We start from the raw sequence: 25877 nt of genomic DNA on the forward strand, positions 1-25877 counted from the left end.
CTTATCTGTATGGCCAGCCCTTTGCTTTTTGAAATTTCATTGGTATGTAACCCATACATCTTTAAGTATGCCTTGCCTTAAAAAAAAAGAAATAGGATTCTCTAGAAGCAGAATTTGGTGCTTTTTCTGCAGCTGCCCAAGGTCACGGCATATCGGAATCCTGATATAAATCAGCAGGACTGGAAACAAACTTGAAGGTGCTTCTCCATGTTATGCTTTGCTTGTGCACTTGCCCAGTGGGCAAAAAGAGGCTAGACCAGCCATATCCTTGTGTGGTGTGGCAGTTAGGTCTGTTATGTAACCATTGAGCGTTTGCTTCAGGTTCAAGCAGGATTGCTTAGTTTTTACAGTGCCATGTACTAGTTAAAATTCTTAGTTGCATTTTTTTAAATACCACATGTAAACTTCAGTGCTGCTTTTTTCTTTTTCTTTCAGGGTCATGTGAGAGTCGTTCAGTTTCTGGTGAAAGAAGTTAACCAGTTTCCTTCAGACATTGAATGCATGAGGTATATAGCAACAATAGCTGATAAGGTGAGTGCTGGAAACATCAGTGTGTGCAGTGACTTAGTATACAATGTGTAACTAAAGAAAGTTGATTTTTTTTAGCAGTACCACCCAGATTTATTTTTAATATAATATAGGTAATTCAAGACAGTAGCAAATGTAGAAGCTGATCTAGCCCATTGTTCATGTGTAATGCTCAATATCTGTGCTCTTGCTCCAAGAAGTCAACATTTACATAAATTAAACCTGATTCATCTAAGGCTAGAGGGCTGTTTTGGAACAAAGTGGTCCCGTTTTGTCACTGCTGCAACATCAGATTCTGGTGGCCAAACAGCCGCTGTTGCTTTTTTGAAGGAGGCTATTTTTCCTTGTTGCTGCTGCACCACTTAATTTGGGTGGTGTTGTAGGGTTTGGGACTGGGTCTTTGGGTTCCCCTGACCCCCGGAAGTTGCTTACCCTTCTGTATATGGTAGCTGATAGGTGCATCTGTCGAGTAAATTTCTATTTAGAAAAAAAAATGTTTCTGAAAATAAACAGAAATTCTCTCCCTCCCTCCCTCCCTCCCTCCCTCCCTCCCTCCCTCACACACACACACACACACACACACACACACCCCTACCTTAAAAAAATTAATGAAGTTATTTTCTAAGGGTTAGGGTTGGAGTTTTGAAGGTCCCATTACTTGTAGAGGCCTGTTTGTCAGACATACATGAAAAACCTTTTTCCTGAATTGCCTGCAGACTATGTACTTCTTCAAGGTCCATGACTGGCCCTCACTCTCTTGGCCTTTAGAAAGGGTGCAAGTCTGACCTTTCAAAACAAGTAGATTTGAAGTAAAATGTTTTTTAAGCTTTTGTTTTTGTTGAAGGTTAGATTATTTCAAACAGTTATACCCTGCTTTGGTGGCTTTTTAACAGACAAAACAGCAAGTATCTGGTTCTGAGTGTACCGCAAGTTGCCAAATGGATCTTTGGTTTCCCCACAATAGTCTTTCCTTATTCACATAGGAGCTGCTGAAAAAATGTCACCAGTGTGTTGAAACAATTGTGAAGGCGAAGGACCAGCAAGCCGCTGAAGCGAACAAGAATGCAAGCATCCTACTCAAAGAGCTAGACTTGGAAAAGGTAAGCTGTGGTTTCAGCCTGCTCATGAGTGGGATGAGCGAAGCAGAGCATCGTTCGGACTTTGAATCTGGTTTTAATTTTCTGGAGCAATCCGTTACCTCACTGCGCTGCGCTGCGTGTTGCAGTGCATGAAATCAGATTGGTGTGGACTGGGAAGCTGAAAATCCTTGCCATCCACACTGCCTGGACTAGAAGAGGGTCTGACTCTCCCCTTACATCTCTCTGTGGGCTCTATTTGATCTCAGCATAGCAAGCCAGTTTTAGGTGAGATGTAAATGAGGAGGCAGAAATCAAGTAAATCATTACTAGAAGACTGAATCCCGACATACACCCTGATGAAGCCAAGACTGCGTACGCCTTTGCTCAGTGCTGCATTCTAGGCATGTGTTCAGAGCAACTCCCTTAACACCCAGGGAATGCTGGCCTAATGTCAAGCGAGGGCAGAGGACATTCGAGTAATTCCCTGGGTGCTCAGTATCCACCACAGGCGATGGCTGATGAGCAAGAGGAGTGATGGGGGTTTACCTGTGCCTCCCTGCACCTCCTGCCCTGCATTTCTGCTAGCTTATTAAACAGATGTGCATGCCCCCCACCCCACCCTTTCAGACCAGGGCTGGAAGAAGGCATTGGACTGTGCAGCTTTTTCTAGCAAGGTCTTCCTGTCTGGATTTCACTAATACCAGAACATTTTAACTGTTTGGTGGAAAAATACAGGGATATGGATGAATTGATGGGATTTTTTGTTTTCGGTGAAGAACAAATACCTTTGTTGTGCAACTGGCTTTAACAGTGGTGTGGTTTTGCTTGCAAGACTCAAGTTGTGTGGGCCAGATTGGGACAAATATTCCTCTGTCTAAAGATGTCTTGATTGTTAGTGATCTATAACATGCATTGTGAATGATTTTTCTACAGTCCAGAGAAGAGAGTAGAAAGCAGGCTCTTGCAGCAAAGCGAGAGAAGAGAAAGGAGAAAAGGAAGAAGAAGAAAGAAGAACAGAAACGGAAACAGGAGGAGGATGAGGAACACAAACCTAAGGAAACGCTAGAGTTGCAAGAGGATGAAGATGAAGAGGAAAATGATGATGATGGTGAGGAACTTGTTATTTTGCTCAGGCAACAGGTTCATACTTTGTTTGAAGGATCAGGTGCTCTGATACTGTACCTTCTCAAATAGCTAACAAATGATTTGTCTTGGAAATAGGTAAGACTGTAATACTGAACTCCTAGTCAGACTTAAAGGAAAACATTCTGAGTCTGACACGATGGTAAAAAGTGTTCTGAAACACTTCTGAAAACCTGGTGTTCTGGATGACAATCAAGTCTTATTTTTATTCACTTTTTTCAGTTGATCAGGAAGTTCCTTTAGAGCCTCCAAGTGCAACTACTACAACTACTATTGGAATATCTGCGACATCAGCTACTTTCACAAATGTTTTTGGGAAGAAGAGAGCCAATGTAGTAACAACTCCCAGCACAAATAGGAAGAATAAGAAGAATAAAACAAAGGACACTCCTCAAAATGTGCAGATAATTTTGCCAGACCAGCATATAACTCTAGCACAGCAAAAAGCAGATAAAAATAAAATAAACGGCGAGCCAAGGGGTGGCAGTGCGGGTGGCAACAGTGATTCCGACAACCTCGACAGCACAGATTGCAACAGCGAGAGCAGCAGTGGCGGCAAAAGCCAGGAGCTGAACTTCACTATGGAGACGCACTCCTCAGGCGAGAGACGCTACGCCTCAGCTCTGCTCCCTTCTCAGGAAGAAAAGAGTAACACCTCAGTTTCCAAAGTGCAAACCAGGTGAGCGATCAGTTTTCTCACCTGCCCTCAGCTAGTTAGACTAGTTCGTGGGTCTTTCTCATACGGACCTGTCACAGAAACGTTTCCAGCCGCAAGCATTCTGGTCTGTCAGTCTGAGCAGTCTGAGAAGGCTTGGGAGATTAGAATTTTACACAGATTAAAAATTGTGCTGTAACTCCCAAGATCAAAATGCAGGAGCTGTTTGGGTACTATCCGTCCCTCTTTCTGATTGAAAACAAAGCCAAGGGGGAGCTGTCCCTTGCCCAGGGAGGGCCCGTTGCACAGACGTCTTCCATTTCCCCCACTAGAGAGCCGAGAGGCCCTGCTCTTGTTTGCACAGCCTTCTGCTCCTCCAGCAGTGGGTGGATTAAACAGGCAAGCCGTGACTCTTGTTTGGTTCTGCTCCCTAGCATCCCATAGCCTCATCTTTTCTTGAGCAGCGGCCAAGGAGAGAGAGCAGTGGAGGACGGCACTCTTTGGTTTGTTGTCCTCTGCCCTCAACTATTTTCCAATGGTCTTAAGTTTCTGCCACCATACTACTTGGTTTCCGCCCACTGAACTCTTGGGAAGGACTGTGCATTGATAGTCCTTCGAGCATCCCACTGCGGAGCTTCAGTTTTGAAATAACTATTCCTGTGTTGATCACGATAACTGTCGCTGCACTGCAGGAATTCAATAACGAGTAGGGTTTTCAATACTTAGTAACAAGGAATTAAGTTTTAAATCATATTTCTTCCTAGACTTGAAGGTGAAGCTAACCCAAACTCCTTAACAACAAGTTATAAATCTGTCTCTCTGCCCCTGACGTCTCCAAACATCAAGTTGAATCTGACTAGTCCAAAAAGAGGCCAAAAAAGAGAAGAAGGCTGGAAAGAAGTTGTGAGAAGGTATATTGTTTCCACTGTTTTTCATGGACCGTAGTCCAGTGCTTCTATGTACATTTATTTTGGCAGTGCCAGCCTAGGGATAAGAGTGTGGAGACTTCGACAGCAGGCAAGCAGGGTGTGAGTGCAGTCACACTGTGGGAGTGCACATACCAAGTTTCATGGATATTGTTGGCCTTGTTCACATACTGTGGCAGTGCCCAGGCCCCCATGTGGTGCAAGTGTCACTGACCCTCCCAAGGGCACGCTGGGACCTGTGCACCGTCGGCCTGACCTCTCCCAAGGGGAGTGGGTTATGTGAGCAGAGCCGAACTGCACAGGTCCCTGTTTCACCCTGAGGGCTTCAGAGGAAGGAGGGAGGTCAGCTTGGTCACGCCTCCAAGTAGAACACCAACATGCTGGAACTGTGTAGAAGATTACAAATTCCACATTAAGTATATATAGTTTGGTATTTGCAGTATAATGTTTGCGGGAGCGGTATAAATTGGTTTCTCAATACAGGAGTTTGACATTCAATGCGTTCAGCCAGTGGTAGGCAACTTCCAAGGTTTGAGGGCTGTCTTGTTCGATGTGCCCCCCTCCCCCAGCAGCACTGCTGGCACATGACTGAATGTGTGGGGGTGACGGGGACGCATCCTTTGAGAAGCACAAAATCATAGCATTGTGGTTTGAGAAAGGAAGTCGTGGTTTTCTTTCATGTAGTCTTTAAAAAAAAAAAAAACTTCTGAGTTGCTAGGTCCCTGTTTTTTTTGGATGGGTTATGCTTGCGTTTTGTAGAGTTTTACATTTTCCATAATGAAACACGTTTAAAACATGTATAATTTCAAGGTTGTTTCCTATTTTAAAAAGAGGTCTTGACTATCTTAGCATGTTGTACTGTAGAGTCTGCATAACCATCTTTTATTTAAGGGTGACCTTAAATCCTAGTCAATTGGTAGGCCATAAAGACTCATCCATTGGTTTCATTTGGGACAAAGCCTAATTGTGCCTAATGTTGGAGTCTTCAAATTCAGCATACTTGTTTGCCAGACTTGCTAGAGTTGAAAAACAGCTCTTCTGCAAATTATTTAGTCTTAGTTAGTCCAGCACATGATAAACGATTGCTCTGGAAGTGCTGTCTATCTGTCTGTCTGTCTGTGGGGCTGAGCTACCTGTCCTGGTAATCCAGGGGTTCCCAGAATTTTTGGTGAATCGTCACCAGCATCATTTTCATATCTGTACCACCCAGTAGTTCTCTGGGGCTGTTCACAACAGTATTTGGGATGATGTGAGAATGTTTCCTTGCCCAAGCCTTGAGATGAAAACACGTGACTGTGAGCTCTTGTCTTTGGTGTGCTGTACTCCTTTTACCTTCCCATGACCAGAAATCTGTTTTCACCCTTGGCAGGCAAGTTGGCAGGGTGTTGAAAGACCCTTCCCCAAACAACTCTCTGCAGTCAACACCAATTGAACAATTTCAGCTACAGAGAGGAGGGCGCTGCTGCTCAGGAGCAAAAAGGTATTTGGGAGATAAGCTCTTTCTAGTATTTTGTATTGGAGGAGAGGGGGACTTACAGCTAGTCGGTAAAAGAGGTTATGGCAGCCATTGTGGGGTAGTCATTAGCATTTTGGACAGGTGCTGCCCCAGACCTATGGGAATGGGACAGTATATGAAATTTTTTATTTCATAAAATCAGAATAAATAAAATGTTAAAATACCCAGAAGATCTTGGCCGTAGTCCCTCTCTGGCCATGAAGCTCACTAGCTGACTGAGAGCCAGTCACTGACTCTCAGCCTGCCCTGCCTCGTTGGGCTGCTATGAAGAGAAAATGGGCAGGAGGAGGCCCGTGTAGCTCTTGAGAGAGGGGGAAAGGTGGACTGGAAACGTAATGATAAATAACCGATACGTGAGAGTAGTTTAAAACCTCAGGAACCAACTCCTGCTACATAGTGGAGTTGGGAATGTTACGGAAGTTTCTTCTGTGTGTCAGTGTGGGAACTGAGAAGAAAAAATTGGAACCTAGATGAGGAAGAAGTTCCGTACGAGGCTTTTAAATTTCTACAGCTCTCAGGAAGGGGTATCATGATTTTTATTGAGTATAAGGAAGGACACTAAAGGTCAAATACCTAAAAGAGTTTAAGAAATACAAGGGCAGGGGTGTTTTGGAGAATCTCTTTAGAACTGAGTGTCAGATTTCAGTGTTCCGTGTTGCTCTCCAAGGCATAGGGGAAAATAGGACTAAGTGATCTGGATCTCCCAGCACTGTGAAGGTGAGAACAGCCTGTGCGTTCTCTGCTATCTCCGTGGTCTTCTAAAACCTTTAATGCTGTTTTATCGATTGGTTAAATTGGAAAGGGTTCAGGGGAGGGCAGCAAGGATGTTCCAGGGACTGGAAACAAAGCCCTGTGAGGAAAGATTGAGAAAACTGGGCATGTTTAGCCTGGAGAAGAGAAGAGGGAGGGGAGCTAGGATAGCATTTTTCAAAACCTTGCAAGGCTGTCACACAGAAGAGGGCCAGCGTCTTTTCTGTCACATTAGAATGCAAGACACGGAATAAAGGACTCGGGTGACAGGAAGCTGGACATCAGGAAGAACTTCCTGCCAGTTAGAGCAGTATGTTATGGAAAACAGTGACCGGGGGGGGGGGGGGCTCCCCCACGCTGGGGGCATTCAAGATGCAACTGGGCAGCTCTCTGAGAGGGATGGTGTAACTCAGAGTCCTGCACTGAGCAGGGGGCTGGGCCTGATGGCCCTCTGGCCCCTTCCAGCTCGCCTGCTCTAGGGTTCTATGATTCAGGTAAACCTTTAAGCCCCACCAATAGTTTAGCTAATAAAATTGCCTCGGTCTGAAACGCAAAGCTGTAAGAAGTGTCCAAAGATTCATTGCTGCTTCATAGAGACCCTTGAATGACATGCAGGTTCTAATGTGTGAATTAAGGTGGCAACAGAAGAATATTAATCCTGAATTGGATGAAGCTTCACATATCCAAAGCAGCGCTTATTTAGCAAGGCGTGGGACATCTACTATTAATATTCGCTGTTCCGCAGTGCTCCTAGTTTCTTCATGGAGGATGGATGGACTTGAAATGTTTAGCAGAATGTCAGCAGAAATTGCTTACTGTTCCGCAGTGTCTGTCCAGTTCTCAAAATGACATATTATAATGCTGCCCTAATCTCAAAAAGAGAAAACCTTTGTCATTTAGGTCAAAAAAACTGTCTGTCCCAGCATCAGTTGTGTCTCGAATAATGGGAAGAGGAGGGTGCAACATCACAGCTATCCAAGATGTCACAGGTGCTCATATTGACGTGGACAAGCAAAAAGATAAAAATGGCGAGAGAATGATCACAATAAGGTAGTGCATAAGATCACACGTCTGGACTTTGTGTCTTTCAGATGTCTTTCAGTTGCACTGAACTAAGACGTTCCAGAGATTAACACCACCCTCTCTGTTTCAGGGGCGGAACAGAATCAACAAGATACGCAGTCCAGCTTATTAATGCCCTTATTCAAGATCCTGCCAAGGAACTGGAAGATTTAATTCCTAAAACTCACATAAGAACACCTGCTTCCAGCACCAAATCCATCCACACAAATTTTTCTTCCGGTGTCAGTACTGCTTCGGCCTCAAACAAGAACTCCTTTTCCCTTGGCGCACCATCCCTGGTCACCTCACAGTCATCAACACTGTCCACTTTCCAGTCTGCTAACAAGCTAAGCAAGAATGTTCCAGCGAATGTGCGCTCATCTTTTCCAGTGTCGCTCCCCTTAGCTTATTCTCACCCTCACTTTGCTTTACTGGCGGCCCAAACTATGCAACAGATCCGTCATCCTCGCTTACCGATGGCCCAGTTTGGAGGAACGTTTTCAACCTCTCCGAACACCTGGGGACCCTTCCCAGTGAGGCCAGTCAACCCAGGCAGCACCAATAGCTCCCCGAAGCATAACAGCTCGAGTCGCCTAGGTAACCAGAATGGCAACATTTTGCCACCTGAGTCCGCAGGTTTAGCTTCTAGCTGTCCCGGGACGGCCTCCTCAGTAGCTGCATCTTCCCAGCCTCTCTGTGCGACAAGCAGCCGGACTCCATCGTCGGTCAGAAAGCAACTGTTCGCTTGTGTTCCTAAGACAAGCACCATGACGACAGCGATCTCAACTGTGACGACTACATGTAGCACGCTGCCTTCCGCTTCCGCGCCTGAAAGCACCGGGCACGTTCCCACCACGTTCCTGCCCTCGAGCGTCCCGCCGACACAGCCGTCTCCACTTAAGACAGAAGCTGCCCCCCCGGTCGCAGTGGCCAAAGAGAAGGCACCGACGCCTGAGCAGCCCCTCGGAAACGCGTGCGTGCCCTCCTCGGTGGCTGCCAGCAGCAGCGTCTCTGCAGGCACCAACGCGGGGCCGCTGGAAGCCGCCCCCCCCAGCAGCCCGCCCCCTCCAAACAATATCGCAGAGGAAGCACTGCCAGCCAGCATGTCCGATTTAAGTCCCCCCATAGCCATGCCCTTTTCTTCCAGTTCCGAGCCCACTCCATTAAGCTTAGCCTCGCCCAGGTCAGTCGCTACGGATAATCAGGACAACGGTAACTTACCTCAGTTAGCTGTACCAGCACCCCGAGTTTCTCACAGAATGCAGCCCAGAGGTTCCTTTTATTCAATGGTACCAAATGCAAACCTGCATCAAGAACCTCAGTCTATTTTTGTTACGAACGCAGTACCGTTGACACCTTCTCAAGGCCCGCCTCCCACGGTCCCGCTGTCGTCACCCATGAGCGTCATGAACGGTTCCCAGATGCATATTAACCCCGCGAACAAGTCGCTGCCTCCCACCTTCGGCCCGGCGACGCTCTTCAGTCACTTTAGTAGTCTTTTTGATAGCAACCAGGTGCCAGCGAACCAGGGATGGGGAGACTGTCCGCTGTCCACACGAGCAGCGGCCGATCCGTCGTTCACGGTCCAGTCCACCTTCCTGGGTAACTCTGTGCTGGGGCACATGGAAAACATGCATCCGGATAACTCCAAGGCCCCAGGATTCCGACCTCCTCCTCAGCGAGTTTCGACTAGTCCTGTCGGTGAGTCGCTGTGCGGGGCGAGATAAGCGCTTGCTCACATTTATTCCCAGCCTTGAGTGCTAAAAGGCACCCAGACAGAGCGCAGGCCACAGCCCGGGAAACATGCTGCGCCAAGTGGTTATCGTGAAGCGATGGCCCGTCTGGATGTTTTGCGGCCCTTTTCATTGTAAGGGAACCAGTCCCCCCCGTACCTTGATGTGCCGTCTTCTACCCAGTGTTGCATTACGGTGATTGCTTAAGGCAGCCTTCTTTCCTACGTGGCAGACCATTCTTGTTCTGTGAGAAAGGTTAAGGAAAAGCGCGCCACTAGAAGGGTGCTGGCAAAGCACATTTAGGTGCGAGCGAGACCGGCAACGTTAACTTCTGGTGTTGGAACGTTCTAGTCGGTCAGTCATGCTTTCCATTCCCTCCACCCAGTTTTCTGTTCTCCTCCCAACCCCAGAATTCAGTTAACATTCTGTGGCTGTGGAACAAGCTCAGTCCTGATTGGCTTGTTCAGGTGGTTCCTCCTCCTCATGGATCCTCACAGATTTTTTCAAGACTTTTTGTACTTCTGCAAACCTCCAGCTTCCTCCAAGATGACCAGTGGTACAATTTTGAGCACATAAAAACACGCTGCTGGCAAAACATTCCTTGATTCATCAGGATTTTGATGAATTTAGTAGATAATCCAGCATTCATAGGTCCTGTACCTGTGGTTATACACTGAAGTCGTTAAAGATGTTGGTCACTTTGTATCTAATTAGCCTATTTCTGAAAGCAGTACCTGCTGCCATGTGTGGGATTTTTTAATTGTTTTATCAATGCAAATTTGTTTTATGATCCTTATACCCTTACTATACTATACCGCACCCTTACTTTGCAAGATCCTTGAACCTTATAATTGCGAATATATTCCAGCTGTAATATTTCTCACCCAAGTTGTGCAAAATGATTGCTGAGCCTTAAGCATCTGTTTTCCAGGCTGGAAATTTTTCATGTTACCTGTTTGCAACTACTTTGATTTTTACACTGTAACCTAGAATGTGTTGCCAAAACTTGGTTGTGCAAGCTTAGTGGCCTGTTCTGGACAAGGCCACTTGAAAGAAGAAGTGGCTGATCTGTGGTGGAAGATGCGTGTTCCCTGCAGGAACGGATGGGAGAGACAAACCTTTTGAAGCGTAGCAATGGAATGCATAAGGCACACACAGTAATGCACATTAAGCAGTAACATTGAAAAGAACCAGCACCCCTTAGCCACCTTGAAGGAATTTATCTCAGGCTGTGCAAGCCAATTAAGTTGGTCAGCCATGAGGAAACTGCATTCTGCACCACATTACTACCCCTTCATCAGTTATTAGTACAATGGAAGAGCAAGGAGGACATCTGAAAATTTAGCTGTGAGCTATAGGTCTATGAAGGTTGTGCTTTCTTGCCATGAAGTTTTCTAACAGTTGTTTAACAGACGTAGTGAAAATGACAATTTAATGTGAAATTGCAGCTCTGAATGCATGAGTTAAAATAGCACTATTGGAACAGAGTGGTACTGTTCAGCCTTAGCCTGAACTTAATTTTGAATTGCAAACTTGCAAATTTGCCTTCTTAAGATGGCTGTATTCCAAGCTTAGTAATAACTAATGACAGTGTAACAGAGAGGAAAAGAAGAACGTATAAAATCATGGGGTTTAACAGAAATATCCAAAATATAAGTGCATATTTTATGCTAGGAATTACTACAGTCAGGCAACTGCTTATCCTGCACGTTTCATCTGCCTTCCTCTGAACGTGATGTGGCGGAGTTGAGGGGTGTTTTTCACATAGATGGATAACAAAATGCAGGGAGGAGTTGTTTTCAAGGAACATGCGCTGATTTTGGCTTGCTTTTCCCAGACCCCTCCAGCAGCTCTTCAAACTCCTCCTCGGCACCTCTGGCAGGCTTTTCAGCCAATATTCAAGGAGCACGGGTTTATCTTCAAGGACCAGCCCCTGTCGGGACTCCCAGCTTCAGCAGGCAGCATTTTTCACCACATCCTTGGACAAGTGCCACAAATTCATGTAGGAGCTTTGGGGGTCTGTCTAATTCAACTCTTCACTCTGTTGGTATTGACCTTTTTGCTGGCTGTATAATTTTAACAAGGACAATTTTAGAGTATTAATTAGAGAAACAGAGGCAGCTTTTTTTTTAAGGAAATTGCTGAATTGGTTAAAATAGCATTGTCAGGGCCAAATTAGTTGTCATCAGTCACATCAGTAGCCGCCTCTGTTGCAGAGGATTTTGTAGGGTGGGAAGTTGCTTGATGTTTCTTTCAGGATCCCTTTCCCCACCCATCTCTTCCAGCTGCTTTTCCCTTCAATGGGTAAGATAAGAGCACTTTTCCCAAACTCAGAGAGCGAGAGAGAGAACAAATCATGCATCTCCCTGTCACATTTAGCTTGGACTTCTAGCTTTTAACCACCTTTAAAGGTAGATATTCATTGTCCTAGACAAAAATATCTGAAGATGTTGTAGTTGTGTGCCATCCAGTCCTCTCCAGCTTGTGGGGGACTGTCATGAAAGCTCTCCAAAAAGTCCTGTCCATGACATCCCTTCTTAGCTGTTCTAACTTCAGGGCTGTGGCTTCCTTGATGGAGTCCTTTTGGTATTCAGTCTTCTGCATTCAGCTGTCCTTAGCATAACTGTCTCCACCAGGAAGTCTTGCCTTCTCGTGATGTGTCCAAAGTATTATAGGCTCAGTTTTGTCATTTTTGCTTCTAGGGAAGACTTCTTTCTTTCTTTCAAGCCAGGGTATTTACAAAGCTCTCTTCCAGAACCGTGCTTCTGAAGATAGTTGATATTTAGCTGAAATATATATAATGTTTGTTATCCAAAATTGGTCCAGTCTTGACTGCTCTTCCACTTACTAAAAGAACAGCCTGAAAGAGGTTGCCACTGTGCATGGATGGGGAAAGAGCAGCTGCCACTGGCCCCTCAGCTCAGTCGCTCACCTTAGAAATCAGGAGAGGGCAAAGAAAGGCAAATAAGCCAAGTGGCTCTTAGACTGAACGGTGACGTAGGGGCCAGGAATTTCGCTATAAATATTGCATCATTCCTGGTCATTGTTCAGTCATGCAGAAGTCTTTCTACATAATTATTTTTAAATGGAACATGAGCTCAGGAAATGGTTCCAACTGAGGCCCCATCCAGTCCCGTGGCTGTGAATGGGACAAAGGTGAAGCAATCTGGAAGATGCCAGAAGAGGCCTGGGCCACTTTTGCTGGGTTTCTCGGGTTTTTCTCAAGATATGTCTGGTGAGCTGGAGCTCGTGGGCAGCTGGCCTCCCGTCACACCGCCCCTCTGAACACGCCTCTTTCTGCTGGTCAGCTAACAGTTCTGCTGAGCAGAGGGTTAAATGTCCCTTTCTACCCATCCTCCCGAGTGACTGGAGGTGGGGTATTTGAAAGAGACGAGCAGTAGGGGACGGAACAGTGGCCGAGTGGAGGAGTAACAGAGGCTCCTGAAGGCAGTGTCTTTAGCATCGTCCTCTGCAGGTGCAGAGGGTTCAGCTGGGCTAGAGGGCTACTGGCAAACCACATCATGGAGGCTTTTGATTAGATTCTGTATAGTTCGAAACCCCGTTTCCACCTCTTTCAAAATACTGGCACCACAGTGCTAAAAAGATGTGATGAAGTCCCACTGGGTTGGGCAGAGGTCTGCTTTGGCTGAGGTATTAAGAATCTCACCTCTAGCAAAAGAGCTCCCTAGAGCAGCAGTTAAGGTAACTGAGCATTTCATCTGTAATAAAGCAAGAGAACTGTTTTTTCATCAGGTGAATCTCCTATTCCATCAGTTTCCTCGGGATCATCTTCGCCCCTTTCAGCTGCTTCTGCACCTTCCACCCTGGGCCAACCAAAATCAGGGAGCACCACACAAGACCGAAAGGTGCCACCACCAATTGGAACAGAGAGACTTGCCCGGATCAGACAAGGAGGTTCTGTCACCCCCACCCCCTTGGGAACCAACTTCACCGCTCCGGTTGGACACAGCGGCATCTGGTCCTTCGGCGTGAACAATGTCTCAGGTGAGAGGACACCTAAGGGAAGCAGAACGATACCCGGAGATACGCAGAGGGAAGGCTGGACAGGTGCTCGCAGGAGGGACTTGTGAAGGTGATGCCATGGGTGGGCATTTCCTTTGGCACTTCCCTGCAAAAATTCCAGCACGGCTGTTTCTTCCCCCGCTTACTAAAATTATTGATCCAATGCCCCTTTTACTGATCGACATTTTGGGGTGCTCCAAGTCATGCTTGCTTTCCCCATGTCTGAGTTGAGTCACCACATGAAAATGTGGAAGGAAATGGGCCATCTGTGCAGCCTGAGTTTTGTTCTGCAGAGGCCTGTGATCCTGGGAGTTGATTCAGTTCTAATCAAAAGCTCACCTTAGGTTATCCCAACCTCTGTCACTAGATGTGACGGAATAGCATGTACATTGTCCCATGCCCTCCTTAGTAAATCGCTCCCATTGTTAAATTGTTCCTAAGAGCCAGGAAGTTTTTTCTGATGTCTGGCCAGAAACTGGCTTCCTGTAACTTGAGTCCAGTATTCTCTGTCCTGATATCTGGGATGGCCGAGAAGAAATCTGTGGCAACCTTTCAAGTACATCAAGACTCTTTCCTGCCCAAATAAAACCTTAGAGGCTTTTTGTTTGGCTCCGATATCCTTCAGCTCCACTGCACAGAGAAGACGTGTCTGTGCACAGGAAAAGACGCTGCATGTTTGCTCTCACCTGCCTCCTGCTCCTGCTTCTAAGACCGTTTCTGCTGTTTCAAGGATTAATTATTAGTGAGATTAGTTTAGGACTTGGTTCGCTCATAAAATCTGTTAAAATGCATTTTAAAGTACAGTTAATTCAATAACCACAAACTTATTTAATTTACTTGTACAAGTTTTAAAATGTAATGTTCTGAATAAACCAAGTTAAGTATAATTTTAGGAACGTCAGGCTGCTTTCTGATTCTGAAGCCGCCTTTCCCAGCCTGTGCTTTCCAGACGTTTTGCTCTGCAGGCCTAGCAGTGGTGGCCGCTGTCCCTGCTCCCTGCTGCTGGTTGGAAGTCCAAAATAACTGGAAGGCACCAAGTTGCGGAAGGCTGTTCTAAAGTTATCTTGCTGCTTTAGAACTGTAAAGGGCACTGAAGAGTGCTGCTTATTTTTCAGTTTTCCCCCCACAAGAAAGGGAGGGGGGAGAAGTTTTCTCTGGCTTGAAAAGTTCCAAAAGTTTTGCATCTCTGCTTCCTTCTCTGTTTTGTGCCGGGCTTGAGGCAAAGCGGGGGGGGGGGGGGGGGTCCACGTGGCGATAGGATAGTTTTGTAGAAGAGCACGTGCTTTGCAGGTTCGCTTTCTGGCATCTCCAGTGCAAAGGCACCAGAGAGCTCAAACTTGAACAGGCCAATTTGTAGAGATCTTGGAGAGACCTGAGAATCGCTTCTTGAATTTTGCTATTAAAAACTGCCAGCACCTTTGGAAAGCAGTTGGTTTGGAGCTGAATGGGATGAGCAGACCTGCAAGGACACGAAACAGCAACACTTCTAGTGCTCTGGGAAACAGAGAGGTGAAACTCTTAAGCATCTGTGACAGGAAGTTCCGATTTTCCTCATCAGGTCCTTAAACGAGCCCTTTGTTGTCTTTCTAGAAGGCTTGTCAGGTTGGTCCCAGCCTGTAATGGGGAATCATCCAGTACATCAGCAGCTGTCTGATCCCGGCACCTTTTCGCAACATCAGCCAATGGAGAGAGATGATTCGGGGATAGTGGCTCCCTCAAACATTTTCCAGCAGCCCATGCCGAACAGCTTTGTGGATTTCTCTAAAGTACGCTTTCAGGATTTTCTCTCTCATGTGCCCTTGCTCATTCATTGGAACACCTTGTGCCCAGATCCCATGTAGCTGTAAGAATGTAAACCAGATTTACCACAATGAGAGCTTTTCACTGAAGGTGAAGGTGAAGCTGCCAGTCTTGTTTTGGGAACATGGGAGACCTCTCAGCTTGCTGGCAATTCCGCCAGAGCTGCATAACCGACATCCTGACTTTTAAACCATTTCCCCCCTCTGGATGCTCATGACCAGTCATTGGGAAATAATATTCCAGATTTCTTTTCATGTTTATTGGTCCATTTGCAGCTCAATTCAGTTTAAAAGACCAATCATGCAGCCAATCACTGTTGAAAATCTAGAATAATGTGTTTAGTCTGGAATATGAGCTCTTGCAAAACTAGTGCAGTTGCTACAAGCTTATGGAAATATATTATTAAAAAAAGAAGGGAACTTAATTGTAGACAAAGCAATAGGAACATTAAGTTGGATGGGGAATTTAGGTACTACACTGTCCAGTTGGATGGGATATTCACAAGCTTTAAAAATGTTATTGTTACCTTATAAAGGAAGCCAAGCGGGCCAATATCTATAAAAGGCACCTGTGTTCCAGATAAGCATATATTGTGCTTTAAAATTATGATAAATGTAGAGATGCTAAAGACGCTTATTTATAAACTATCCTGCAGGTTGCATTCTTTGCTGTTCTAGCTATGAACTAATTAATATCCCTTTTCTGTTTTAGGGCTTACCCATTTCCATGTACGGAGGCACTATAATACCTTCTCATCCACAGCTGGCTGACGGACCAGGCGGCCCTCTCTTCAACGGGCTGCATACTCCAGATCCAGCCTGGAATCCCATGATAAAGGTTGTCCAAAATTCAACAGAATGTACCGACGCTCAGCAGGTGCAGTAATTACCCTGTTCTTCTTCTGTTCAGGCCTCATATTTCTTTAATACAGTCAAAGACTTAGATGAATGCAACAAGCTTCTAGTGTTTCCAACTTCATGTTAATTGTGTCTTTTAAAGATATTTAAATAATATTCTCTGAATAAGGTGAAAGCCAGAACTTTCTAACTTTGTTGCTCAGGTTAGGCTTCTGAATAAGTGAGCAGAAAGGGCAAGGAGAACAGCAAATGAATGCTGGTGGCATCTGTCTTGATAGCAGGTTATTTGTGTATTAGAACAAGGTCTTTAAAACTTAGTCACTTGATGTTGGAGCTAAACTTTGGGGTGTTGGCATTGCACCCTAAAATTAACTTCCTGTCTTGTGATGTTTCTTCCATTGTAGATTTGGCCTGGTACCTGGGCACCTCACATTGGAAACATGCACCTCAAATACGTCAACTGATTTAGGAGGGCCTTCTTTTCTTTCTTTCTTTCTTTTTTTTAGCCTTGTTTGGAGAAACCTTGGAAGAACTTGGGAATTTTTTTAATGTGCCTAACTAAGCAACTGTTTTCTGTGGGATGTAACAAGAGAAACTTGTTTTCCCGTTGTGTAAGAACAAAATGAGTTATCTATTCAACTGATTCTGTTCTCCAGTTAGTTTAGCCATTTTGAACTCAAAATCGGATGAAACTAGTGCTTTTGGCTAAACACTACTGAATGCTACTTGTATGCAGCAGAGAACTAGATGATTACATGATTTCAACCTTTTAGGGTGGTAAATACATGTATAATTGTTTACATACTTAAAAGGAAAAACGTTGAGTAAATTTCATGTCGTATAGTGGCTCTACTTTATGTAGCCTGTATTAATGTGAAATATTTACCTGAATATTCAATAAAAAGATGAACATTACAGGCTTTGTGCATTATTCTTCACGATCTACTGGGAAGTTGCGGCCAAATGGGTGGGCCCAGTGGCTGTCCATCCCTTAGGTCCAAGCAGGGTTGGGGCGAGCCCTTTTGGAACCCCCCCTCGAGCATCCGTGCGCTTCCTCTCATGCACCCTGCAAAGGGAGCTGAGCCAAGCAGCCCGCGAATGCTCACAAGCCCCCATTGCACAGCTGGCGTCCTTCCCAGTGACTGCCCCCTTCCCCGCAGCTGCCAGTGGTGACAGGCACGGCAGTGGGGCACAGCTTGTGCGGCATGGGGGGGGGGCGGGGGGTCCGTTCCTGGCAAGCATCCCACTAATGCTGGGCACTCTTCTGGAACTGAGAAGTGCAGCAGGGTCCAGGGAGCCGAGCCCTGGGAATCCAGTGGGTTCCTATCCCCAAGCACACCACATTCCTTTCACAGTCCTAGTGTTAAGTAAGAGCAGTTGGAACTTCATTGTGAAGGTGCTGCTACTGTTTGACTCTGGCATTTAATGTATCCTCAAGTTTCAAGAAATGCCCCTCGATTCAGGACTGTTCCTGGTACTATTGACTTGGTCTGGCCTGTGCTTAAGTCCAGTGAAGCGCCAAGGTAGCTGATCAGCAGCGTGTCTAAAGGGGTGGGCTTGTTTCACCAGTAGGTGCTCGAAATCTGATGTTTTTTTCTGTGTACCACTTAATGCTCTCGGCAAAAGGTGCAGTTCAGATGGATAAAATACAAATAAGAAAGAGGGGACAGGCAACGAGTCACTGGCTGTCCAGGATGGCTTTATTTCGGCTTTCCCTTAACCTTCTGGATGTGTTGGGTCTATGAACTCTCAGGCATGACACAGGATTTTAGTTGTGTGAAATGTTGTCACCGGATAACCTGCACACAGCACATCCATGTGGCACAGACTGAGAGAATATGTCCTCATTTCAAAACAAGACACAGGACCGGTGCATGCTTTCCAATCCAGTTTTTATTACTGGTGCAGTAGCACCATAAAATATTTCTTAATGTATACATTGCAGGGTTTTTTTTTTCCAAAAAAAGGTTATAATTTGACTTGACTCTTGATTTTTAAAAAGTACAGTGAAAGTGATGTACTGGTTACAAATAAATAAGAACAGAAATAAGAGAGCCAGTGTGTTGGAGTGGTCAGAAGGTTTGGGTCGACCTTGGGACATCTGGGTTCTAATTCCCACTTGGCCATGAAACCCATGAGGCCATTCTGAGATAGTCACTGATTCTCAGCCTAACCTACCTCACAGGGTTGTTGTGAGGATAAAATGAAGAGGGGGAAAGGCCATGCAAGCCACCCTGGCTTCCTGGAAGGAAAAGGTAGGCTGTCTGTTTAATAAAGGACTGAACGAACGGGCTCGGCCCTGCCTGCATGAAGGTTCGATGCCCTGCAGCTGCCCTTGGAAAGGCGGGAAGTTCGGATAAATGTTCAGGCATGCGATTATTAGTTCTTCCATCTAGTCCGAAACAGCTGAGCCACTGTGGACCTGAAGACAAAGGATGGCTGGGGAAGACGATTTGCATGGTTGCGGCGTTCAAGTTGCGCCACGTAATGCATGGGGCATGGAAAGGCTGGCAGGAAGGTCACTGCTTATTTTGTATATCCGAATGCTTTCAATTGGATTGTCGCAAACTTTAGGGCTTGCGTTTCATTTCTGTCTAACCTGTTTAATTTTTTCCTTTTTTCCCGTTTGTGGGTGTAGACACACAAACCTCACACGTTTCATGCATCCATGCAAGCTTAAACCTTTAAGGCATCACAAAAACCTCAGTCTAGTGAGTAAAACTGCTTTTTATCTGAAAAGGTTATAAAGGCAAAACGGAGCCCCAAATTTCAATTGCGTTAAACATCTCCAGAAACGGCACACGTGAGGAAAGGCATCCTGGAACAAGGTGAAGGCCGGGCCTCCACGCTCACTCAGTATTAAGGTCTCGGCAGGAACGGAATGGTGGATAAATCGACCAAACTGCTAACAGGTATTTGCAGTTCCGAAAGCAGAAATATAATGCTGCCTCCCCAGAGCCAAGGACTTTCGTTTGAAAAATGCTGTCCAATGCAAAAAAAAGGGGGGGGGGCAGACAATTAAATTTTGCCTTGGACTAGTTGGAAAATAACTTTCTCATATTTTGCCATTTTTGGAAGATCTGTGGATTTTTTTAAAAAAAATGCCAAGTTTTTAGTACTGTCTGGGTATTCATTTATTTCACGTTTTTGTACTGAGCATTTGCTTGTGCTGCACTTAATCTCGTGTAGACTTCATTTTGTGTAGGAAAAAGTGCAAATCAAATACAAGTGATGATCTAACACACAGTTTGTATTTTTTCTATTCAGATGTGCTATCTGTGTTGGAAAAAGTTACTCCTGTGAAGGCCATGCTCAGCTGAAACATTCAGGTGGAAGAACTGGAGTTACAAGAGGACAAGCCTGGAGAACCTCCATAGGACCGTCCACATCCTTGGGCCATCCATGAACCCCAGTAAAAATACAGTCATAGGTATTCAGAGAAACTTGAAGTTTGCATAAGCTTCAGGCCGACGTGGGAACATAATTTAACTTTGCCTGGAATGCGAAAGTCCTTGGGTCCAAACTCCACCATCCCTAGAAATGTTCAGACTTGTTTAGCACAGATATCTCTACTTCATCTCTAAGCCTGATGGAACCAGATGAGGAAAGAAGCCACAGAACAACTTCCTGAGAATACAGGCAAAACCCTTTGCAGCAGCTTGACCAGCTGAAGAAAGATTGATGTTATTCGGAAAGAGGAAGGGAGCAACACTCTTATTTCAAGATGATGCTACTGATGCCCCATTCTCCTTGCATTCCGTAGATACGCAGACGCTAATACTTCATTCCAGAAATACAGAATTTGCTAAGACGAATCACATCTGAAAAGCTTAACAACTCGAGACTAACACAATATGAGGGTAACACTGTTGTCACATCCCTACTGAAGATCCAGGCATGGTAGACTTGGTCTCTACATAAAATAGCAGCTTAACACCTACCAACAACAGTATTGCAGACACAACTACCCCAGCTGCTGCTGCTGGTCAGGTCAGGTCAGTTCAGCAAAGCAGACACTAAAGTTGGGGGGTGTTTTTGATTACTGTGCTTGGAAGAGGATGGAGGAGGTCTGAAGGAGGAAGCCAAGTAATTTCCTTTCAGGGTTTCTTGGTCCGTTTAAAAAAGCCCAGAACCTCCTTTCCAGTGTGTTGTTAGCACCTATGCTAGATCAGTAAGAAAAGTGCCAGTGGATTAGATCAGGAATGTGTGAATTGTGGTTTTCTAGATATTCTGGCATTTAGTGTGCATCCTCTCTCTCCATTGGCTATGCTGGCTAGGACCAGTGAGAGCTGAAGGGCACGAACAGCCCGCCCATGCCGTGCACCTGACTGTCAAGGAGGAGGGAATATTGCTCGCTGCAAATTTAATGAAAAGAAGTGCCATTTTTCCAGAAATGCTGCACAAACGGAATCCTGCACCGACCAAAATGAGGTCTCTAGGCCTACAACTCCTGGGATTCCTGACCATTGATGGGGCAAGTCGAAATCCTAAAAACCCATCCAGTCTCGGCATAAAGAACAACAAATATGAAAGAACAGATGTTTCCAATGGACCTGGTTCTTCTCAGGACACGGGTCTCATGGCAAGCAAGGGGGACTTGTAGGTATCTTCAGTGGAATTTTTTTGCGCCATCAAATGGGCAATACACCAGGTGAGCTATGAGGCTGACCCTGGAGCACCTACTCCTGTTTTGGAAGGGAGAGCTGAAGCCAATCCATTTGAAAATTCCCAGCTTGCCTATGTATCAGTTCATGTCCTCCATTACCTCACATTCTTACTGACTTCCAAGCAACGCTTTTGCAGGCCTGCTCCTTTTCAGGGTGATTAACCCACACAAGACTGTTTAGAGAACAAGAAAATAGCCACATAACATTAAAAATGAGATTCTTAAAAGCAAACCCAGAGAGTCTTTGTGGCCAAGCAGGAATTTCAGAGGAAAGCTCACAATGTCTGGATACTGGCTCTAGTAAAAACATCTTATTTCTCTTTCCACCCAACAATTACAAACTTATGCCAACTTTCCTAAAGACCTGGATGCCTGGAACAGTGTCTGCCCCTAATATATTTTATCTCATTGAGGAGATCACACTGAAAATTGGAAAAACATTTGGAAATAGTCCCCAACCATCTTCCTTTAATGGATCATACAAGCAGAGGCTTGTAGGTAGCTCAAGGGGGAGAGCAGAGAATGAAGTTTTATAATGCAATCTATCTATGTCCCTTCAGCCGCACACCTCTCAATGGGGCTTAGCAGATACGCGGCCTTCAGAGGTTGAGGGAGAAATGTGGCGTATTGGCGTTGGCGGCATTCGCAGGGAGTCTGGGGCACCCCGCTTTCGCAGACGATGGCAAACCGCTCGTGCCTGCTGACACGAAAGAAAGCTGCACAGAAAGCCCCCCGCTGCGCACCCTCGTCTTTGGCAACATAATATTTATTACAAATGTTATCTCACAATGTGTGATCAAAATTGTATTTAAAAGTTAGGAAGTGCAAAATGCTATGAGCAGCACATACATCGAACCCACATTTGTATCCTACATGCTGATAACTGCAGTGGAAGCTTTCCGACAGGGCGGATTTGGGATGTAACGGTGAGACACTGGAAGCGGTGCTTCATCCTAGACAAGATTAAGTATTTAGATTTCAAATACTGCTTCACCCAGCGTCCGTTATCAGGTAAGAGCGGGGTGACGCGGTTGCAGTTAGGAGGTCTGTCTATCTCTCACACGGCAGGGTCTAACGTTGCGTTTCAGCAGATGAAGGCACAGCTATTGGTGCTCAACTGCAGCAGGTTGCCAATTTGGGGACAAGGACATTGCCGCCACAGCAGTGCTGCTTCTATGAAAATGCAGGCCTTACCCCTCAAAGCCAAAGGGTGAAGGATGGTCAACCCTACTTGCCTTGGACTGCTTCAGAAACAGATAACAACTTGGGTCATTTCCTCCAAAATCAGTAACAACCTGGATCCTTTTCAGAGCCAACCGCTCACCCGCTGACCAAAGCCTCGTTTCTTCCCATCCAGCTCCAAACCCTCCCTCTTCAAAAGCACTTGCCCATCTGGGGCAGCTGGGCTGGCGGGACTGCAGAGGCAGAGAAGAGAGACACGCTCTCTTTTCTTGCTGCTTCTCCCCCAAACTCTGCAAGGGCAGAAACCCTCGGATACATCAAGCATCAGCCCAGCACTATCGGTCATTTTCCTCTTCATATTCATAGCAATCCTGCAGAGCTGCAGGGGGGTCGGTCATACACCCAGGACAGGGGAACACTTGTGAACGGGATGGTGGGTTGAGGGGTGGGGTCTGGATGGGCAGAAAGAAGGGGGCAGCTGAGGCCTCTTCTCCAGCAGAGTTTTGCCACACATGGAGAAATCATCAGCATCCGTAATCCATCAAATAATTTCTCATCCTACTCCCTGTCCAGCTGGATTCTAAGCTACTAAGCAGCATGTTACATTTATGTTCTACATGTTTTTCGGGGACATGCAAGTAGGCATGTCTAGAGTTAAAACTGAGTTGCTGCGGTTTCAAATACTGCCCGTCCCCGACAGCCAGGTGAAGATACAAACAGGAAAGTTACTGAACCGTTATCCAAGCACTTATGTTAGTAAATGTGAGAGAGCGCAAGTAACTGCCACTCCGATCTGTGGCATGCGGAATTGTCCTATGAATTCTGCCAGGTTACGACTTGGAGTACCCAAATATGCAGATGGGAAAGTGCTTGACGTGGGAAGACCACTGCGCTGCTAGCTGGAAGAACTTCACGTCGTTCCACTCCACGCCGTCAATGAGCACTGCAAGGGGAGAGGAGCACAGGAGGGGGTTACGGCGGGTCGCCCCGAGAGCCAGCTGCAGCCCCTTGTTTGAGTGAACCCGCTCCGGCAGTTTCCACTTGGTGCTTGGCTCTGCAAAGCGGCCCAAGCATCTTGTGCAGGTCCTCCCCTACAGCACCGCGTGCGCACTCTGATCAGACGGGACTTGTCATTTTCCGTGTGCCAAAGAGGCCCTTTGGCACTTAGGTGGCAGCCAATTAATGCTGAGAGAAGAGCGCAAGAACCGCCGGACTTGGCGATCCACGGAAAACACGGCTGGGAAGTGGAGAGCTGAGTGAGCGGAAGCACTAAACGGAACACGTGTGTGTGAATCACACTTTTCTTCTGCCAGTTCCCAGGAGGAATCGCAGGGCATCCCTGTAAATGTTTCCCAGATTCAGAGTTCGTAGAATGGAGGTAAGAAGCCCATTTTCTATGGTGCCTGAAAGAGCTGCGCCCTGTCGAGGGGGGATCCTGTCCCAGGGTATCCTGGCTCAGGTCCCCAGCCTTTTCAGGACAGGTGACATTCACCTGGGAGAAGGCAAGGACGCCTGGCTGCAGGACATCTGGGCCCCCTGAGGGCTGCTGCGGCTCTCACGGGCGTTGTGGTGCTCAGCTCCTTGAGCGTCCGACCTCTTCTTGCATGTGGCTGGTAGGCAGGAGCCCCGTCAGGATCTGACCGGGGTGCCCCGGGGACCATGGACACGGTCCAGCTCGCTTCTGCCAGCTGGCTCAGCGCTGTCCTAGGCGGCCAACTGCAGTGCCCACCTGCTTCTTGGCAGACGGTTCTCTTGCAGAACAGCTGTCAGATTCCCTGCAGTTCTTGGCTCCTGCCCGAACCCTCAGCCCGTGTCCTCTCCACATATGCACAAGCCTTTATTTTTTGTAACAGATTCTGTGTGTGTGTGGAACTGCCTGTAAGACCAGAGTGCAGTCATCTGAAGGTGGCTTTTGAACAGCCCCCTTCCAGGGATTTAAGATTTGGCTACACACTCTGTGGAGGCTGAGCGAGCCGGAGCAAAAGCGCAATACCCACACGCAGGAGGGGGCTTCAGCGGCATCAGCTGGTGGGAGCTAGAAGTGAGGGGTAAAGGGGGCAGGGCAACGCCTCAAACGAGGACTGCACTCGCTCGGAGCACTCAGAGCGCCGACCGACTCCCGGGGAAATGGCAAGCCGGGACAGGTTTGCCAACGACACCCGTGATCCTCGGGATCAGAGGGAGACAGAGGCCTTACCCCGCAGCATATTCTGCTGGTGCTTCGCGGTGCAAATCAGCCGGTTGATCCCTTCGATGCACTGGCTCTTGGAATCAAACTCCTTGTCTCTTGCTTTCTTCGGCAGAAACATCACTGGAAGCAATCAGGAAGGCGTTTAAATGCAGTTGCGCAATCTTTCTGGGTGCTCTTTGCTGAGCTGGGTCTAAATATTGGCGCGAGGTACCCCCTTTCAGCTACATGATACCTCAGGGGTCTTCCAATGGTCTGGCTGGTAGCGCTGTCCAGGGTGACTGCCCTGGGAAGGGGTAGGAAGCTGCCTGATGCTGCGGGGGAGACTGGCCCATCTGGATTAGCACTGTAAACACTGACTGGCAGCTGCAACTTCCCCAGGTTTCAAGATTTTTCCTAGTCGACCTGGGGATTCTGGGAATTGGATTTCTGCGTGCAAAGCAGGCAAGTCGCGGCTCCTCCCCTGCCAATTCACCAAATGTCAGTTTGCAAAACAGCCGTGGTACCAAAGGCCTAAAGACTAAAGAAGCTAAGGACAGGTAACTTGTCCAAGAACTGTTACCTGTTGGACAGGTGCAAAAGCAAGAGGAAGCACCTTCCGCAGGTGCTTACTAAGGAAAGTATCTTATTTCAGGAAGAACACCTGACCTGACCTGCCTCCTTCCAGAAATCTGGAATTCCTGCTTCTTTTGGGTTATTCCGAGCGTGGAATGCCTGGGGGCAGAAAGGAGCGGGTGGGCGCAGAAGGGCCGCTTTGGATTCTGCCCCATACAGAGGCAAGCGCCCGCCAAACGCTCGGGTCCCACTGGGGTCCCTCAGTATTGGAAAGCTGGTGGGGCCTGAACATCTGCTCCACCAGCCCCAACAGTCTCCCCCTCCGCACCTTTTTTGTTCTTTTCCTTTGTCACAACTGTCATGGACATGGTCGGTGTGGAAGCAGCTTCGCCACTTGGAGGCAGCCGGCTGACTTGGAGAGACCGGAAAGTGCATTTCAGTGTGTTTTTGGCGGCACTGAGTTCCTTCTTCTCAGAGTCTCTCTTCTTATCCATGGGATGAGCTCCAATCCAGTAATCCACCTGGAGGCCCATCAGTTCCATGCCAAGGCTGTGCCAGAAAGAGAGAGATAGAGAAAGCTCTCCCTGACACCTTGTGGCAGGCACAGAGAGTGTAAATCGTGTCAGAACCTCCGCTTTAGCCCTACAATCTCTCATCTTACTGTGCAATAACAGAGCATGTATCAGAAAACAGTATCACGTGAAACTCAACTGATGACTTGTGTTTCGAGGGTGTTGAAGAGTTTTGGGAAAGAGGCATTTTCTCTCCGAGGATGTTGCATGTCTTGCAGGGCATGAGCAAGGTTTTGGACCTCTTCAGAGGCGGCTACGACATGCCACCGAAGCCAGCCCTGGAGCCCAACCCGGCGTGCCAGAATCCTGCCAGTTTCTCCAGAGCGACTGGGTGGAAAGATTTCGGGACTCTTCCCTCCACTCTACTGTTTGCCCATTCGCACCCCCCAGGATAGGGGCCCTTTTGTCACGGAGCAACACGAGGCCAGACAGAGCTGGGGAGCAAGGCGGAGGCATGGCCGGGATGCCAGTGGGGTCCCAGTGCCCGCACCCCCTCTGCACAGCCTTGTGTGTCTGAGGTGTGTCAAGATGCCCAGCACGCAGCCTGGGGAAGGGGAGGGTGTCCCCAGGGCTGCCCTTGCTCGCCGCAGTCCTCATCCGGGAGCCAAGGAACCAGCCAGGGATGGCAAAGGACCCTCCCTC

At 47.0% G+C, this 25877-nt stretch overlaps 2 protein-coding genes across 15 annotated transcripts in view; one reads left to right on the top strand and one right to left on the bottom strand.

Moving 5' to 3' along the window:
• The window catches only part of LOC123029740 (ankyrin repeat and KH domain-containing protein 1-like), an 84458-nt gene extending 67471 nt beyond the window's left edge, over positions 1 to 16987 (top strand). For 5 of the 11 annotated variants that reach the window (XM_044443004.1, XM_044443012.1, XM_044443014.1 and 2 more), the window contains 13 exons: positions 436 to 531; positions 1512 to 1628; positions 2541 to 2715; positions 2973 to 3429; positions 4170 to 4316; positions 5701 to 5811; positions 7498 to 7647; positions 7751 to 9360; positions 11230 to 11439; positions 13146 to 13397; positions 15006 to 15181; positions 15927 to 16091; positions 16477 to 16987. In XM_044443004.1, the coding sequence (XP_044298939.1) occupies positions 436 to 531; positions 1512 to 1628; positions 2541 to 2715; positions 2973 to 3429; positions 4170 to 4316; positions 5701 to 5811; positions 7498 to 7647; positions 7751 to 9360; positions 11230 to 11439; positions 13146 to 13397; positions 15006 to 15181; positions 15927 to 16091; positions 16477 to 16536 (3726 nt within the window). In that variant the 3' untranslated portion in view covers positions 16537 to 16987. The remainder of the gene's footprint in view (positions 1 to 435; positions 532 to 1511; positions 1629 to 2540; positions 2716 to 2972; positions 3430 to 4169; positions 4317 to 5700; positions 5812 to 7497; positions 7648 to 7750; positions 9361 to 11229; positions 11440 to 13145; positions 13398 to 15005; positions 15182 to 15926; positions 16092 to 16476) is intronic. The other 6 variants (XM_044443006.1, XM_044443007.1, XM_044443008.1 and 3 more) reach the window with 6 other exon arrangements.
• Positions 16988 to 17947: 960 nt separating this feature from the next.
• Positions 17948 to 25877, bottom strand: part of PACS2 (phosphofurin acidic cluster sorting protein 2) — a 41513-nt gene continuing 33583 nt past the window's right edge. For all 4 annotated transcript variants that reach the window (XM_044442866.1, XM_044442865.1, XM_044442864.1 and 1 more), the window contains 3 exons: positions 24992 to 25212; positions 24118 to 24231; positions 17948 to 22863 (listed from right to left, as the gene is read on the bottom strand). In XM_044442866.1, the coding sequence (XP_044298801.1) occupies positions 22751 to 22863; positions 24118 to 24231; positions 24992 to 25212 (448 nt within the window). In that variant the 3' untranslated portion in view covers positions 17948 to 22750. The remainder of the gene's footprint in view (positions 22864 to 24117; positions 24232 to 24991; positions 25213 to 25877) is intronic.

The sequence above is a fragment of the Varanus komodoensis genome, unplaced genomic scaffold (genome assembly GCF_004798865.1).
Source record: "Varanus komodoensis strain SLA01 unplaced genomic scaffold, ASM479886v1 scaffold40, whole genome shotgun sequence".
NCBI lineage: Eukaryota > Metazoa > Chordata > Lepidosauria > Squamata > Varanidae > Varanus > Varanus komodoensis.